Raw genomic sequence first — 16,920 nt, forward strand, 5'->3', positions numbered from 1 at the left:
TCCAGTTCTGACTTCCTTTGGTGATGAACAGCAGCATGGAAGTGTAAGCTGAATAAACCCTTTCCTCCCCAACTTGCTTCTTGGTCATGGTGTTTGTGCAGGAATAGAAACCCTGACTAAGACAGTATTCATATACATAAAATAAATAAATAAATAAATAAATCTAAAAAAGTTGGAGTCAGGCCCCTCCCCCATCTTACCACACTGCATCAGTGATCAGATCGCCCTGACTGCTGCTCTCAAGGTCACCCCAAGGCTGAAGGTCCCTCTGAGGCTGAGCTCCAGAATCGCCATCTGGTTTCTCCCTGTGGTAATGAAGCATGTCCACGCTGGCAAATTGAAACTCCTTGATGACCACAGAGCTGGGAACACTGCTGTCAATCATACAGGGAAAGGAGGCAGCGTGGAGGGATGAGCCCCAGCCCCGACGTGCAGATTGTAGGTGTGGAGAAGAGGAAGAACAAATCTGCTTCCATCCGCCCATGTGGGTTCATTGTACTGACAACTTTACATGCCATCGCGGACGATGGGGAAGCCAGATGGAAACACACAGTGAGAAGAATCCCAAATCCCAAGCCTCAGTGCTAGGTGGGGCTGGGTGGGGTGACTGAGTCTGTAATATAAGCAGAAGATGAGGAGTTCAAGTCCAGCCTTGGCTACATGAGGCTTTGTCTTATAAAAGCTTGATTTCAATCACTAAGATTCATATGGTTGACCTTTGACTTCCACACATAAGATATGGCACATACACTCACAAACAAAGAAAGAAATGGGGGCTGGAGAGATGGCTCAGCGGTTAAGAGCACTGACTGCTCTTCCAGAAATCCTGGGTTCAATTCTCAGCAACTACATGGTGGCTCACAACCATCTGTAATGGGATCTAATGCCTTGTTCTGGTGTGTCTGAAGTCAGCAACAGTGTATTCATACAAATTAAAGAAATTGAAGAATAAAAGAGGAGAAGAAGGAGAAGAAGGGGGAGAAGAAGAAAAGAAGAAGAGGAGGAGGAGGAGGAGGAAGAGAAAAAGGAAGGAAAGGAAAGGAAAGGAAAGGAGAGGAAAGGAAAGGAAGGATGGAGAGATGGCTCAGTTGTTAAGAGCACTGACTGTTCTTCCACAGGTCCAGGTTCAGTTCCCAGCAACCACATGGCAGCTCACAACTGTCTGTAACTCCAGTTCCAGAGGATCCAACACCCTTGCACACACATGCAGGCAGAACACCAATGCACATAAAAATAAATAAATCTTTTGTTTTAAAGAAAGAAATATAAAAATAAAGCCAGATGAAGTGCATACTTGTAATCATGGTTCTCAAGAGGCTGGGGAAGAAGATTGCTGGGACTTTAAGGCCAGCTCAAGTTGCAAAGTGTCACTCTGTCTCAAAAACAAGACAACAAGCCATCCAGTAAGTGGTGCATGTCTTTAATCCCAGCACTCAGAAGGGGAAGGCAGAGAGCAGAGGGCAGAGGGCAGAGGGCAGGAGGGCAGAGGCAGGCAGATCTTTGTAATTTCAAGACCAGCCTGATCTACAGATCAAGTTCCAACCCAAGACTATATGTAGAAACCCTGTCTCAGAACAAAATAATAAAGCAGTGTGGTTTGAATGAGAATGGTTCCCAGGGGCTCATACATTTGAATGCTTGGTCTGCCTTTGGAATTGTTGGGGAAGGTTTAGGAGGAGTAAGTAGCCTTGTTGGAGGAGGCGTGTCACTGGAGGTGGGCTTTGAGGTTTCAAAAGCCCAAACCATTCCCAGGTAGCTCTTGCTTTCTGTCTCTTACCAGAGTTCCTAGGTGAGCGTTCAGCCTCTGCTCTGGCGCCATGCCTGTGTACCTGCTGCCATAGTTGCTGCCATGATGATCATGAACTCCAACCCCTGTAACACCCCCCCCCAATTAAATGCTTTCTTTTATAAGTTGCTCTGGTCATGGTGTCTCTCACAGCAAATGAAAAGTAAGACCCCCTTCCCTTGGCCCCTCCCCGGATATAGCTTCGGTTAGCAGTGTATTCCAGACCTTTCTTTGGGGATTTATAACCTATGTACCCATGTTGAGCATTTTTATAGTACAAAGTGGGTCCGTGCTGTTCTGTGGTCGCAGCTTTCTCACAGATCAGATGCATCCTGGGATGTGTCCAGATGGCCATAATTGGTTTGCCTGGATCCCATTAATGGTTGCTAGGATCATTTCCATATTGACTCCTACGCAGCCGTGTTCAGGCCTGTGCGTACAGAGCTTCGCACTGCTGTGGGAAGGCTTGGGTGAGATGGATCCCTAGAGGGAGAACTGTAGAATCTCAGGGCATCCTTCTCAGGGATCCATCTATCCCATAGAGGAGCTCTGGCACCCTGACACCTCATTGCCCCTCTGCTGTCCCCACACTACCCTCATAGGACAAGCCCTCCAGAGGGTTTGCTGAATAAGATGACGCATGCCCCCCACCCTTCTCCCCATCCCCTGATGCTCTCCTCAGGCCTTACCTCTCACCGCTGGACCAGGCCTGCTGCCTCTAGGCACCCTCACCACTCACTGGATTTGCTTATGCTAACAGCTGTTTCCAGAGCTCCAGGAGACTCAAAAGGGACCAACCGGCCACGTCCCTGAGGGTACTTCTTTCTCTGGGTGGGGTGGGGGTTTTTGCACAGGGTGAGGCTGCAAGTTCTGTGGCCCTGGCCCTGTGGTACAGCAAAATCATGGCTTCTCTCTGAGGCACATGTTTTTGTTTCCTTTTGTTTCTGAGACAGGGCTTCACTATGTAGCCATGGCTGGCCCTGACCTAGAACTCACTTGGTAAACTGGGCTGGCCCCAGAGATTCAGAGATCTGCCTGCCTCTGCCTCACCTGTGCTGGGATTAAAGGTTTCCATCACCACGCCTAAGGAGAGCCTCTTTCTTTTTCTCCCTTGTTCATGTGTATGTACACATGTGTGTGCATTTGCAAATGCTGGGATTGAAACCCAGGCCTCAGGAATACCCAGCACATGCTCTGTAATCAAACCATCCCTGGGCCTGCCGGAGAGATGGCTCAGCGGCTAAGAGCGCTGACTGCGACTCCAGAGGTCCTGAGTTCAATTCCCAGCAACTCCATGGTAGCTCACAACCATAGATCTGATCTGATGCCCACTTCTGTCATGCAGGCATGTATATAGAATATTCCTATACATACATACATACATACATACATACATACATCTTAAAACAAGAACAAAAACAAAACAACAAAACCTACCCATTTAGCCAGTGCTTTGTAGCAGGACCCATGATTAGGAGTAGAGTAGGGGAGTCTCAGGAGATGAAAAAGTCAGTATCGTGCTTGCCGTGTGAACATAAAGACCTGAGCTTGGATCCTCTGCTCTCACATAAAAGGCAAGTGTGCCCTGGCCAATGGTGTGAACACCTTTAATCCCAGCACTCAGGAGGCAGAGGGCAGACAGATCTCTGTGAGTTCAAGGCCAGTCTGATCTACACAGGGAGTCCCACATCAACTAGGGCTATGTAACCGAAACCATGTCTCAAAAATAAGTTAATGAATAAAATGTGTTTTAAGTCATGTAGAGAGTGATCAAGGAAGATATTCAATACTGACCTCTAGCCTCTGCATCATGAGTGAACACACACACACACACACACACACACACACACACACACACACGACTAAGAGTGACATTTGAATGCAACAGATAACCCATAAATGGTGGCCACTATTAACAGTGTTCACAAGGACCACACGATAGAGACAGCAACAGGGCTGGACCTTCACTGTGAGGCAGAGCTACACAAGGCAATACCAATTCTCTGGGGCCTGAGGGAGGAAATGCCCCAAACCCTGCTGGCTCCAGTTGAGGTGGTGTGCCCCTGGGAGACAATGGGGAGAAGTCTTGCTTCAAGTTATTTCCCCCACAGCCTGGTCCATCTATGCTGGCACCCTCCTCTAGTAGACCCCACAAGATGGGCCTACTATGGGCCCTACTGTTCTAGCTGCTCCTATTTGAAGGGCTGCCTGCCTGAGGGCCCAGGGTCACCCCAGCTGCCCAATTAGGGTCCTACAAATGCTCATCACATCAACCACTCATTCTCTCCTCATCTCAAGAAGCAGGGTGAGAGAGTTTGGTAATCTGGCCTTTTCATGTAAATTTATGTAAATAGGATATAAATATCACAACATATGTAAATAGGATATAAATACCACAGAACCTCAGCATCTCAGGAGGTCCTGATATCTAGAATCTAGGAGGTAGAGGGAATGGCAGAAAAGTATGGAGGAGATATGTTCGCCCTGTGCCCATTGGCCCTGTGTTTCCATGTAGAACCCAGGGAGCTGGAGCTGGAAGCCAGCAAAGTGGTCCCCCTGCCCAGTTATTCAGGGGTCCCAAGAAGTCCTAGAGAGAAGAGATCTGTAGGTTCTCAAGGTAAGGGATGCCAGGGACCTGGCAGAGAGGGCCCTCGAGGTAGCCTGTGGAGGCTGGATGTGGCTGTTTGGGTAAAAATGGCTCTGATAGCCGGGCGTGGTGGCACACGCCTTTAATCCCAGCACTCGGGAGGCAGAGGCAGGCGGATTTCTGAGTTCGAGGCCAGCCTGGTCTACAAAGTGAGTGCCAGGACATCCAGGGCTACACAGAGAAACCCTGTCTCGAAAAAACAAAACAAAACAAAACAAAACAAAACAAAACAAAACAAACAAACAAAAAAAGAATGGCTCTGATAGGCTCCTATATTTAAATGCTTAGTTATTAAGGAGTGGCACTATTTAAGAAGGATTAAGAGGTGTGGCCTTATTAGAGGAGGTGTGTCACTGGGGGTGGGTCTGAAGTTTCAAACACCCAACTCTGTCTTCCCTCTGCATGCCTTTGTGTGTATCTTTCTGTCTTAGGATCAGGATGGAGCCCGAAACTACTTCTCCAGCAGCATCCCTGCCTCTGTGACGTCATGCTCCCCACTATGGTGATTGTGGACTAAACCTCTGAAACTGTAAACAATCCCCTAGTTAAATGATTCTCTATAGGAGTTGCCTTCATGCCCAGCACTTAGGAGGCAGAGGCAGGTGGATCTCTGTGGGGTCAAGGCCAGCCTGGTCTACAGAGTGAGTTCTGGGACAGCCAGGGATACACAGAAAAGCCTGTCTCAACAAACAAACAAACAAACAAACAGGAAAGGTAGTCATGGTCATTGTGTCCCCTCCCAGCGATAGAACACTGACTAAGACACTGGGGTGCAGGTGCTGAGTGTGGACAACGACGACGTGGGAACCGCCTCTGCACCAGGCTCCAAGTGGGAGAGTGCCCAGGATGCTGGGGTGTACCAGGTAGATTGCATTGTTCATGTTTTAGTTCAGACGACTGTGAGGCTCAGAAAGGAACAATTGCTTGTTCCCAATACAGAGCCAGAAAAGGATGCTAATAGGTGAGAACACCAAATTCTGTTTCCTCCTTTTCCTTCTTCTTCTCCTCCTCCTCCTCTTCTTCCTTCTTCTCCTTCTCTTCCTCTTCTTCCTTCTTCTCCTTCTCTTCCTTTTGTCTTGAGCACTGGGCAGGACACAGGACATCTGCCTCTGGAATTCCAGGGCTACCTTGGCTCCCTAGGCAAGCTGGATCCCAAGGGAGAGCCTACCCTCTGATTTTGCTTTTTGCACAGACTAGGGCTGGGCCCTCTCAGCTACTTAGGGCTGTAAGTGCCCTCGGAGGGGCCAGCGTTGGAAGGAGTGGTAAGAATTTGAAGGAGCGGGGGCTGGAGAGGTGGCCCAGTGGTTAAGAGCATGGGCTGCTCTTCCAGAGGTCCTGAGTTCAATTCCCAGCAACCACATGGTGGCTCACAGCCATCTGTAATGAGATCTGACACCCTTTTCTGGTGTGTCTGAAGACAGCTACAGTGTACTCATAGACATAAAATAAATAAATCTTAAAAATGATAATAATTTGGAGAAGGGCTGGCTCTGCCCCATGCTGGCTCATGGGGCCTCCCTTAGGGTACTCAGACCTCAGAGTCAGTAGACACCTGGTCCTTATCTCTGGGCAGGATATCAGCCACCTGCTCTGCCACTAAGAGGCTAAGGAGGCGTCCATGGGAGTGAGGAACTTGGAATCAGGCCAGACGGGGATGGTGGAAGTTTCCAGGCACGTAAGCCTCTCCTCATGGCTCTACAGAGCGCACCTCTTCCCCAGCTCCCAGGATCTGAGAGGACTGCTCGGTCCTATACTTTTTGCAGAATCTGGGTGGAGGCTTTTGGGAAACAACTTGGGGGCCTTTCTCAATCCATCCCCCCTCTCCCAGGTGTCAAGAACTCTTTCAGTCTTTCCCATTTTTTGGACACTCCAGGGGGTAAGAAAAAAAAGAGGCAACAGGCAAAGCCCCGTGGTGACTTCTCTCTAACTCCCTAGGGGGAGCCAGAGTCCACTGAAGCCAGGCATACCAGACAGGACAGCCCCTACAGGGCCAGAAGTCTGAGAAGGCTTCATGGAGGGGGTGTTATTCGGAAGAAAGTAAAGGCTCTGTGAACATTCTCTAGGCCTGTGAGTGCAGAGTACTTCACAGGTAGAAACAAAGGCGAGCAGGAGGAGGTGGGAGAGAAGAAAGGCTAAGGAAAGTAAGCTGGGGGTCGTGGGAGAGCCAAACATGAACCCAGAATCTTTGCAAAAGCCAGTTCATAGAGGACATTGCATTACTGATATGGAGGGCAAAGGGGAGCCATGGAAGAATTTTAGGCAGAAAAGGGTCTGGGTCAGACTTAGTTTTAGAAAGATAAGTCAAGGGGCTGGAGAGATGGCTCAGCAGTTAAAAGCACGGGCTGCTCTTCTAGAGGTCCTGAGTTCAATTCCCAGCAACCCCACATGGGGTGACTCACAACCATCTGTAATGGGATCCAGTGCCCTCTTCTGGTGTGTCTGAAGACAGCTACAGTGTACTTATATACATAAAATAAATTAATTAAAAATAAGAGAAAGAGCCGGGCGTGGTGGCGCACGCCTTTAATCCCAGCACTCGGGAGGCAGAGGCAGGCGGATTTCTGAGTTCGAGGCCAGCCTGGTCTACAAAGTGAGTGCCAGGACAGCCAGGGCTACACAGAGAAACCCTGTCTCGAAAAACCAAAAAAAAAAAATAAGAGAAAGATAAGCGAGATGTGGAAGTGCTTGCCTATAACCCTAACACTTGGGAGGCAGGGGGCAGAGGTATTGAAATTAGGGGCCCGGAGTGGGCACAGGGAGGCCCTGTCTCAATAACAAGTGGCATGGGGTTGGAGAGTGACTTTATGGTTAAAAGCAAGCACTGACTGCAGAGCGCCCCCACTGGATGGCTCATAACTGCCCCTACCTCCAGCTGCAGCAGATCTGACGTGCTAGAGTCCTCGAGCATCTGTGCTCACATGCACACACTGATGCACACACTTTCTCTCTGTTAGACACATGACACCCATACTCACGTGTATACACACACACTCTCTCTCTACTCTCTCCCTCTCTCACCTATTTTTAATCTAAAAACACAACAAAACAACAACAGGCTGCACCCTAGAAGAGACACTGGATGGGGCAAGGCAGAAGGTGGAGACAGAGGTTAGGAATGGACAAGGCAGAAGACTGTGGGAAGTGACATCCATGGTATTGGACATATGTCATCTGAAAGATACTGGAAGAGCAGCAAGCACCACCCCCACCCCACCCCCATAAGATTTCTCTGCATAGCGATGGAACTTGCTCTATAGACCAGGCTGGCCTCCAACTCCCAGAGATCCCATCTCCTGAGTGCTGGGATTGGGGAGCTTGCCACCACCACTGGGCTGTCCCTAAGAGCAGAACTCCAGAGCTGGAGGACTGCTTGACTTGGGAGAGGAAGAAAAGGCCACAGGAAAAGGCTAGGAATCCAGCTTAGGCCTCTGGGGGCAACATCGATGCTTTAAATATCTTGCTGCTGCTTCTTCTTCTTCTTCTTCTTCTTCTTCTTCTTCTTCTTCTTCTTCTTCTTCTTCTCCTCCTCCTCCTCCTCCTTCTCCTCCTCCTCCTCCTCTTCCTCCTCCTGCTCCTCTTCCTCCTCCTTCTTCTGTAAGTATATATATACTATAGCTGTACAGATGTTTGTGAGCCTTCATGTGGTTGATGGGAATTGGACCTCTGCTTGCTCCAGTCAGCCCTACTCACTCAGGTCATCAGCTCACCTCTGCTCACTCAGTCCCTGCTTGCTCCAGTCCAAAGATTTATTTATTATAATACATAAGTACACTGTAGCTGTCTTCAGACGCCAGAAGAGGGCATCCGATCTCACTACGGGTGGTTGTGAGCCACCATGTGGTTGCTGGGATTTGAACTTGAACTCAAGACCTTCAGAAGAGCAATCAGTGCTCTTACCCAGTGAGCCATTTCGCCAGTCCCTAATATCTTGGTTCTTAACCTGCAAATTAAATGGGTAACTGGTGACAGTATATATATATATATATATATATATATATATATATATATATATATATTCATTCCAATCTTCCCTGGAGCTTACGAGATTTTTGTCATGAGTGTCAACAAAAGTTAATGAAGAAATTGGATTTATCATTTATTATTCATAGGCTAAACTCACTCAGAGGAGTCACATTTGAGCCGTAAGTCCCCTCCCCCCAATGCAAAGAGAAGGGAAGGGTCCAGCCAGCCCTCACACCCATCCAGCTCCTAGCTGCACTTCCCTGGCTTCCCCTGCCCCAGGTCAGTTTGGATTGGCAGCAGGTGCAGGGGTGGATTTCTTCCGGTCTGTGGATTTCTTCCACTCCTGGCTGCTACAGAGCAGTGGGGAGACAGGAGTCTGAGTTCTGGCATGGGAATGAGAATTTACACGAGCTTCCTCGGGAGGGTGAATTCCCAGAGAGAGGGCTGGACCAGCCCAAATCCCTACCATCTCAGTCTCCTCTTCCTCCCAGGTATCTGGGAAGGTCCTGTAGAGTCGGAAGACTTCAGCAGTAGCTGCGTCTTTGTTTATTATGCTACCTTCTGCCTCCTCGGGGAGGAGGAGCGCTGGAAGAGTGCAAGCTGGGAAAATTCTCAGAGGGCACTGCAGGTGAGTGGCCTACAGGGGGTCTTGGTATAACTTTAATTTTTTTATTTTTTTTAATCTTATTTTTAATGATTTCTTTTTACTGTTTTAACCCATTTTTTGTAACCCACCAGAGGTAGTGGAAAATAAAGGAAACGGGAGAAATGGACCTATTTAGAAAGGTTTTTTGGAACAACAGATGTCTGTGTTATCTGGAAATCAGCAGTTTAGTTCATAGGTCAGCAGGCAGCGATGGCTTGATCCACTAGCAAACACCTCACAGACACACCAGCAGGCCAGGTCAGTACAGTCAAGTTAGCAACGGTGGTGACACGAACTAGTGAGACAGCCAGGCCTCAGCCTCAGCTCCAGTCAGCAAGAACGACACTGGGAGAAGTTCTCAACTGTGCCTCTCTCAGGAAAGCCAAGATCACCAAAGACTCAAGACACACAAGCAGTGTACAGCTTAGCTCTATACAGAGCTCTAGCTCTGTCTCCATCACTCCGTGGCGTCCTATTTATACCCTCCAAACATCACGTGTCCTCCATATGCCTTGTCTAGCCTCAGCACATGCATCCAGTCAGCCCCAGTCCTTGGAAGCAACAAACAAACTGCAGCACACACACCACAAGAGTTTTGGTGTGTTTCTCTTTATGGATTCCGACAAAGGCAGTTCAACTACACAGTATAAGGCAGACCAATACATGCACGTTGTTAGCAAAAAAATCCTTCATCACGTGCCTTTTCACATTCTTGCTTTAGCAGAACATCCTCTCTCCTGTGTCTGCTTCAGCGAAACGTTCCTTCCCGAGTCTGCCTTAGTTAGCCTTTCACACCTGTGTCCACTCCACTTTAACAAACTGTTCCTTCACGTGTTTGCCAGGAGCAAAACACCATCCGACCGACCTTTCAAAGAACCCATAAGTTTCCACTTCACCCAGGGATTTGGGGGGGGCAGTGGCAGAGGAACAGGAAGGCTGGCTATTCTCTATATTGGCCCAACATTCATGAAGGAGCTCAGGTAACTACTTCTCTTCTGTGGGCCTCAGTTTCTTTTTTTTTTTTTTTTTGGTTTTTCGAGACAGGGTTTCTCTGTGTAGCCCTGGCTGTCCTGGCACTCACTTTGTAGACCAGGCTGGCCTCGAACTCAGAAATCCACCTGCCTCTGCCTCCCGAGTGCTGGGATTAAAGGTGTGCGCCACCATGCCCGGCTGGGCCTCAGTTTCCTCATCAGAGAAATGGCAGTCTTGAGACAGGGGGCAGGGGGCCAGAGGGAAAGACTTCGGTTCTGGAGAGGAACAGCTTCCAAGTGCAGAGTTACTGTGTATTTACTGTGGGTCTCTGGGCACAGCATCAGTTTTGCCTTACACAAAATTGATGGGGTGGTGCACGCAGTGCAGGGGTGGGGGCACACAGTGCAGGGGCTAGGGGGTACGCAGTGCAGGGGTGGGGGAATGCAGTGCAGTGCTGGGGGGCATGCAGTGCAGGGGTGGGGGGAATGCAGTGCTGGGGGGCATGCAGTTCAGGGGTGGGGGGTGCATTGCAATGCTGGGGGGCACACAGTGCAGGGGTGGAGGAATGCAGTACAGGGGTAGGGGCACACAGTGCAGGGGCTGGGGGGCACAGTGCAGGGGTGGGGGAATGCAGTGCAGTGCTAGGGGGCATGCAGTTCAGGGGTGGGGGGTGCATTGCAATGCTGGGGGGGCACACAGTGCAGGGGTGGAGGAATGCAGTACAGGGGTGGGGGCACACAGTGCAGGGGCTGGGGGCACACAGTGCAGGGGTGGGGGAATGCAGAGCAGTGCTGGGGGGCATGCAGTGCAGGGGTGAGGGAATGCAGTGCAGTGCTGGGGGGGCATGCAGTGTAGGGGTGGGGCTGTTATCTGCCGCTTTGGTGTGTGTGCACCAGTGTGGTCTGCTCCAGGAGAGGAACCGGCAGACTTCTTTCAGAGAAGAAACGAGTGTTAGGAGATAACTGAAAGGGGAAGTGGTTATGGTGGGGTGCCTCTAAAGAGCCCCCTTTCCTGCCCAGGCCCAAGAAGTTCCTCTCAGCTCTCCCTGGCAATGTTGCCCAGGCTGCTTGCTGGGACTGAGAGTAGACAAAGGGACTGGAGAGAAGCTGGGAACTCTGGAGGGGATAAGACTTGGATCAAGGGGGGAGAGTGTAGGGGTCTTTCGGGATAGCATTTGAAATGTAAATGAAGAAAATATCTAATTAAAAAAAAAAAAAGACTTGGTGGGCGTGGTGGTGCACACCTTTAATCCCAGCACTCGGGAGGCAGAGGCAGGCGGATTTCTGAGTTCAAGGCCAGCCTGGTCTTCAAAGTGAGTTCCAGGACAGCCAGGGATATACAGAGAAACCCTGTCTTGAAAAAAACAAAAAAACAAAAAGACTTGGGTCAAACTGATGGCTTGGAACATCAAAGTCCCACTTCCACTGTGACTAGCTGAATGACCATAGACAAACAAACCAACAAAAATTGGCTCCCTAGTGCTGTTGGCTCTCATGGGGCCTGATAACATTCACCTCATCACTGATTGGAGGCTGCCTTGGGGTAATATCTGTAAGGGCTTCAGGCATTCTGTAGGGTGCTAAGGTGTCTTCCACTCCTTGCTGCAGGGGACTCTCATCTTCCACAGTGGGAAGACTTTTTTTTTAAAAAAGATTAATTTATTATTACATGTAACTACACTGTAGCTGTCTTCAGACACATCAGAAGAGGGCGTCAGATCTCATTACGGATGGTTGTGAGCCACCATGTGGTTGCTGGGATTTGAACTCAGGACCTTCAGGAGAGCAGTCAGTGCCCTTAACCGCTGAGCTACCTCTCCAGCCCAGTGGAAAGACTTCTACCACTGATGGTGCAGACCCTTATTCAAGATGGGACAACTGTGCAGTAACTGTCCTTGGTGCTGGGTTGTACAGATCCTGCAACTGAACCAATCTCAAGGGGCATTACGCTGCATCTGAGGCCACTGCCCACATGTATGGCATTGACTGGACCTCAGAAAAAGGCGTGGGTCACTCCTCCTGTGGGATTACACATAATGCTTTGCTAGAGCACTCGATTGTCAGTATCGTTGTCACTCCTTACAGCTTCCATCCCTTGGCCACCTCACTGCCCACTGCCTCTGCTTCCGGGGCCACTTTACAAATCTTTTCTTACTCAGGAGAAAACCTATAGAAAACGGGGCAGGGACACAAGTTTCACTTTTATTCAAGGAAGAACTTCTAATCAGGAAGATGAAGGGTCGGACTTCTCAGGGCTTCAGACCCTAGAAGGATGCAAGATAATGCTAGGAGGGCAGTGAGGTGAGAGATTCAACCACCCACTCGCAATCCTCCTGGGCCCCCAAGCCCAAAGTGGATGCCTCTGAGGACAGCTTTCTCTCACCCGGTGTTTGCTGGTTGGTTGGTTTTGTGAGACAGGGTTTCACTCCGCAGCCCTGGCTGTCCTGGAAACTCTGTAGACAAAGTTGGCCTTGAACTCACAGAGATTCACATGCCTCTGCCTCCTGAGTGCTGGGGTTAAAGACATGTGCCATCACCACTTGGCTCCCATTTGTTTCTTGTTAAGTGTGTTTTCTACCCAAACGTCGGTAATGGGCCACATTCTCCCTGTCTGTTGCTCGCCTATCCCATTGGTTCAAACCTAGGAAGATACATTTATTTTTTTCCTCTCATGAGACAAGAAGGCCGTGAAACAGAGGCTTCCTACCGTTTGTTGTTGAACGGCCCATTTGTCCAAAGCCCCAACAGATAATTTTATAAGCAGTTTTAGTTTTATTTCATGTGCATCTTTTGCCTGTAATTATATATGTGCACCATGTATGTGCTGGGTGCCTGTGCAGGTCAGGAGAGTGCCTGGGTTTACAGTTACAGATGATGGTGAGCCACCATGTGGGTGCTGGGAACCAAACCAGGGCCCTCCGAAAGAGGAGCAAGTGGTCTTAACAGCTGTGCTGTCTCTCAAGCCCAAGCCCCACCATAATAAACGACTATGAAACATGGCCCTAACCTCAGAGTCTCAAAGTCTCGTTTCTAATTTCAGGGCCCTCTAAGGTTTATAGCAACTAGATTCGTACTAGGACGTTGTTAATGGTTCTTGGTGAATTTGAAGCTGGGATACCCTTGTAACCCAAAAAGTGGAGACTTCTGGAGTTCCTTCAAAGGGTAGATAGGAAGCTTACCGTAGAAATGCTTTTCAGCTCCACGGTCAAGTTTTGGGTAGACCAATAAGGTCCACAAGGTTTCACTGCAAGCGAGGCTCTGAGGAAAGCGCTTGTCAACATTCTGACCCCTACCAGCAGGAACATTACATGTGCCGCCTACACAGTGTTTTGCTCCCCCGTCCTTCCCCCGCCCAGTGTCCATTCATTTACCAGATCCCAGCAGGGCGGGGCTGTCCTGTTTCCTATCCCTGGCCTGGGCACACGTCTTACGAGCGCCTGCAGTAAGCAGTCAACAGTGTTTGGCCCGAATAGGGGCACAGGCTGTTCCGGAAGTGGACAGTGTCAGAGGTTCTAGCTGGAGAGGAGGGAGGGAGAGCCGCTGGGGAGCCTCATTGCCCCAGGGCCGAGGGTGGAGCCTTTCCCAGTCGGGAAAGGGCTGGGCCCAGCCTACATGTGAGGGCAGGACCGAGTGACTGCCAGCGCTCCCTTGAGAAGTCTGGGTGTAGCACGCTGCCGGTTGACTTCCCAGGACTCTTCTGTGACCTGTGAGCCGAGGATTACTGGGTACCCCAGATTCCCAGAACCCAGTCCTGGATTGCAGATCTGTAAGGACCGTGAAAGATTGAGCAAAGAAGTCTTTCTGGACTTAAGAGTTCCGGAACAGGACGTCCAGCCCATCTCCGGATTCCGACTGGATCCACACCTTCAGCCTCGTGCCCTGTCCCGGGTTCCCCGCGCCCGGGGCCCCGCGCTTGAGCGCCCCCGCATGGCGGGGCCATGTCCTGGGGCCGGGGTTCTAGAACGGGCGGGCAGCTGCTGGCAGGACCCGCTGGCGGAGGCGCTGAGCCGGGGCCGCTCGTCTCCTGCGGTCACGGGTCGGGGCTGCGTGCGGAGCCGGCCTCTCAGGGTGGTCTACGTGCTGACCCGGGAACCGGGGCCCGGGGTGGAGCCCGGGTCGGGAACCGAGGCAGAGCCGCTGCCGCTGCGATGCCTGCGCGATGCCTGCGCTCAGCTCCAGGGCACACGGCCACCCCCGCAGCTGTGCAGCCTACCCTTTGCGACGCTGGCGCTAGGCGACACCGCTGCGCTGGACTCCTTCTACAACGCGGGTGAGCGACTCGGGGCGGGGCTTGAGCCTGGGCGGGCCAAGGGGCGGAGCTTTAGAACCCTGACGGGGCGGGTGTGCGTACCAGGTCTAGGGAATTTACGGTAAACTAAAGCCGGACTTGAGACAAGGCAGTAACAACAGGGCATTTAGTGGATTATGGATGTGATGGGGCTTGAGACTGGATCTGGGAATTCAGGCCTGGCTCCGGAGTTTAAGTATCTTTCGGTGAGCGTGGTGCCAAGCAGGTGGGGCGGAGCAGGCGAACTCTAAGGGCGGGGCTGGGGACGGGCGGAGCTGAGGGAGGGGCAGAGCTGCGGTTCTCTGCCTAAGCTGGAGAACTCTTTTTTTCAGGATGATCTCACGTTGGACTTTTGAGGGTGAATCAGGCCTGAGACGGAAGTTCTGTCTATGGCAAGGGGCCATCTCTGCAAGATTGGGGTTGATAAATCCTAGAATTACTACATCCCACATGGGGCTAAAGGGGCGGGAAAGGAAGTGCTTAGGCAACTCTTTGGGGCTAGATTATAGGAGAAAGGGATTGTATTTGGAGACTAGGAGTCAAAAGAAAATGGGCGGGGCAGGGGTGGGTCTAGAGGAGACACAGGGAGTCCAAGGGTGAGGTTGGAAGATCGTTTATTCCTCTCTTTCCCACCTACCCGGATGCTCCACCTCATCCCTATTTGTTTATCTCTGAGTCAGAGAGCCGTGTATCCTGGACATCTGCTAAATTGTAGCTTAAAAATGAAGGCTGACCCGGTCAGACCACAGATAAAGTGGAATCATCAGCATTGACTCATACAGTCCCTTCCTTGCGGACATTGTCACTTAAAGATGGCTGGATACAGTAAGCTACACAAACACACATCAAAGCACGACGTTGTCTTCACACACGATGATGCAGATCACCCTCAGGACCTTGGCTTCAAGACTGGAGAGATGGTGCTGAGGTTAGGAGCACTTGCTGCTCTTCCAGAGGACCCGAGGTTCCCAGCATGCACACGGGGTGCTCACAACCACCTGTAACTTTATCTCCAGAGGATCCTGATGCCGCTTTCTATCATACACTCACACCAACACACACATACATATAAATAAAACAAGAGAGAGAGAGGAGAGAGAGAGACAGAGAAAGAGACAGAGCATGGGACTTCTTTTTGCAAAGTTCCTGTCTCCTACATCACCTGGAAGTGCCCAGCTGGAGCATCCCCGTTTATCTTCTTCCTGGGACTTCCAGGCTCTCAGTGGGATGAAGGTCCCTGGGCATCTTCTGTAACACCACCAATAAGAGCATTATGAAAACCTCGAGGAAGCTCTCTAGAGCAGCACCGACTTTGGCATGAGGTGCAGGCAAGGCATTTGATGTGGCATGCATCTCCAGGCTCCTTCGCCACTGAGCTGGGCTTCCACGCTCAGGCCTACACTTCTGTGTTCACAGATGTAGTGGTGCTGGAGGTGAGCAGCTCCCTGGCACAGCCTTCCTTGTTCTACCACCTCGGCGTGCGTGAGAGCTTCAGCATGACCAACAACGTGCTCCTCTGTTCCCAGGCAGAGCTCCCTGATCTGCAGGCCCTTCGTGTAAGTGGCCAGGGGGCTGGGGGGCTGGGAAGACAGGTGCAGGGTTGGGGTGAGGCCACCCCAGAATGCCAGTATCTGATTGTCTGCCTCCTGCAGGAGGATGTTTTCCAGAAGAACTCGGTGAGCAGAATCTACCCCTCATGCCAACGTTATAACCTCTGACCCCTACTAACCTTCCTAGCCTCCTCATTTGTCTCTGACATCAGTGTGACCCTCAGCACCATGTAGCATCCTTTTGTGACGTGCGGCTCTTTTCTTCTATTCCTATCTTCACCAGTACTAACCGCCAGTCCGTCCGTCTCTAACCCTGTGCTGACCTATGTGTGACCGCTACTAATTGCTGCCTTCTTCCCACCAGGATTGTGTTGGCAGCTACACACTGATTCCTTATGTGGTGACAGCCACTGGCCGGGTCTTATGTGGCGATGCAGGCCTCCTGAGGGGCATAGCAGATGGGCTAGTACAGGCTGGGGCGGGCACTGAAGCCCTCCTCACTCCCCTGGTGGGCCGGCTTGTCCGTCTGTTGGAGGCTACACCCACAGACTCTTGGTAATGGGGCTCACGGGGAGGGGGGTACCAGGTAGAGAATGATGAAGGTAAAGTGTGCTGGGGCTGAGGGGCAGGCTCATCTCTCTCTCTCTCTTTCTCTCTCTCCTGGTCTTGGGTATCAGCGGCTATTTCCGGGAGACTATTCGTCAGGATATCCGGCAGGCTCGGGAGCGATTCAGTGGGCAGCAGCTGAGGCAGGAACTGGCTCGCCTGCAGCGGAGGCTGGACAGCGTGGAGCTGCTGAGCCCTGACATTGTCATGAATCTGCTGCTGTCATACCGCGATGTCCAGGTGTGTGGCGTTCGGAGAGGCCATGACATAGGATATGACTCCAGCACTCAAGTGCTTGTGTCAGGAAGGGCAGGAGTCCGAGGTCATCCTGTTTACAAGCAAGTCTGAGGCCAGTCTGAGCTTCAAGGAATCCTGTGTGTAAACCTAAGAAAGAGACCATTGTATGACAGATAGATACAAGTGCAGCTCCTGGCTGAGCCTCGCTAGTGGCTTTAAGTAAATT

General features: G+C 50.9%; 2 protein-coding genes across 2 annotated transcripts in view; both read left to right on the top strand.

Annotated features, from left to right (window-relative positions):
* The first annotated feature begins 4,237 nt into the window (after positions 1 to 4,237).
* Positions 4,238 to 13,079, top strand: Fcn3 (ficolin 3). Its single transcript, XM_021161248.1, is given in 7 exon segments — positions 4,238 to 4,403; positions 8,676 to 8,742; positions 8,744 to 8,820; positions 8,888 to 8,994; positions 8,997 to 9,024; positions 11,945 to 12,034; positions 13,054 to 13,079. Coding segments are annotated over 7 exon segments (561 nt in total).
* A 497-nt stretch (positions 13,080 to 13,576) lies between these two features.
* The window catches only part of Map3k6 (mitogen-activated protein kinase kinase kinase 6), a 12,102-nt gene continuing 8,758 nt past the window's right edge, over positions 13,577 to 16,920 (top strand). Inside the window, exons 1-5 of the mRNA XM_021160543.2 lie at positions 13,577 to 14,283; positions 15,718 to 15,857; positions 15,954 to 15,977; positions 16,216 to 16,406; positions 16,529 to 16,697. Coding sequence (XP_021016202.1) covers positions 13,941 to 14,283; positions 15,718 to 15,857; positions 15,954 to 15,977; positions 16,216 to 16,406; positions 16,529 to 16,697 — 867 coding nt within the window. The 5' untranslated portion in view covers positions 13,577 to 13,940. The remainder of the gene's footprint in view (positions 14,284 to 15,717; positions 15,858 to 15,953; positions 15,978 to 16,215; positions 16,407 to 16,528; positions 16,698 to 16,920) is intronic.

This window comes from Mus caroli, chromosome 4 (genome assembly GCF_900094665.2).
Source record: "Mus caroli chromosome 4, CAROLI_EIJ_v1.1, whole genome shotgun sequence".
Taxonomy (NCBI): Eukaryota; Metazoa; Chordata; class Mammalia; order Rodentia; family Muridae; genus Mus; species Mus caroli.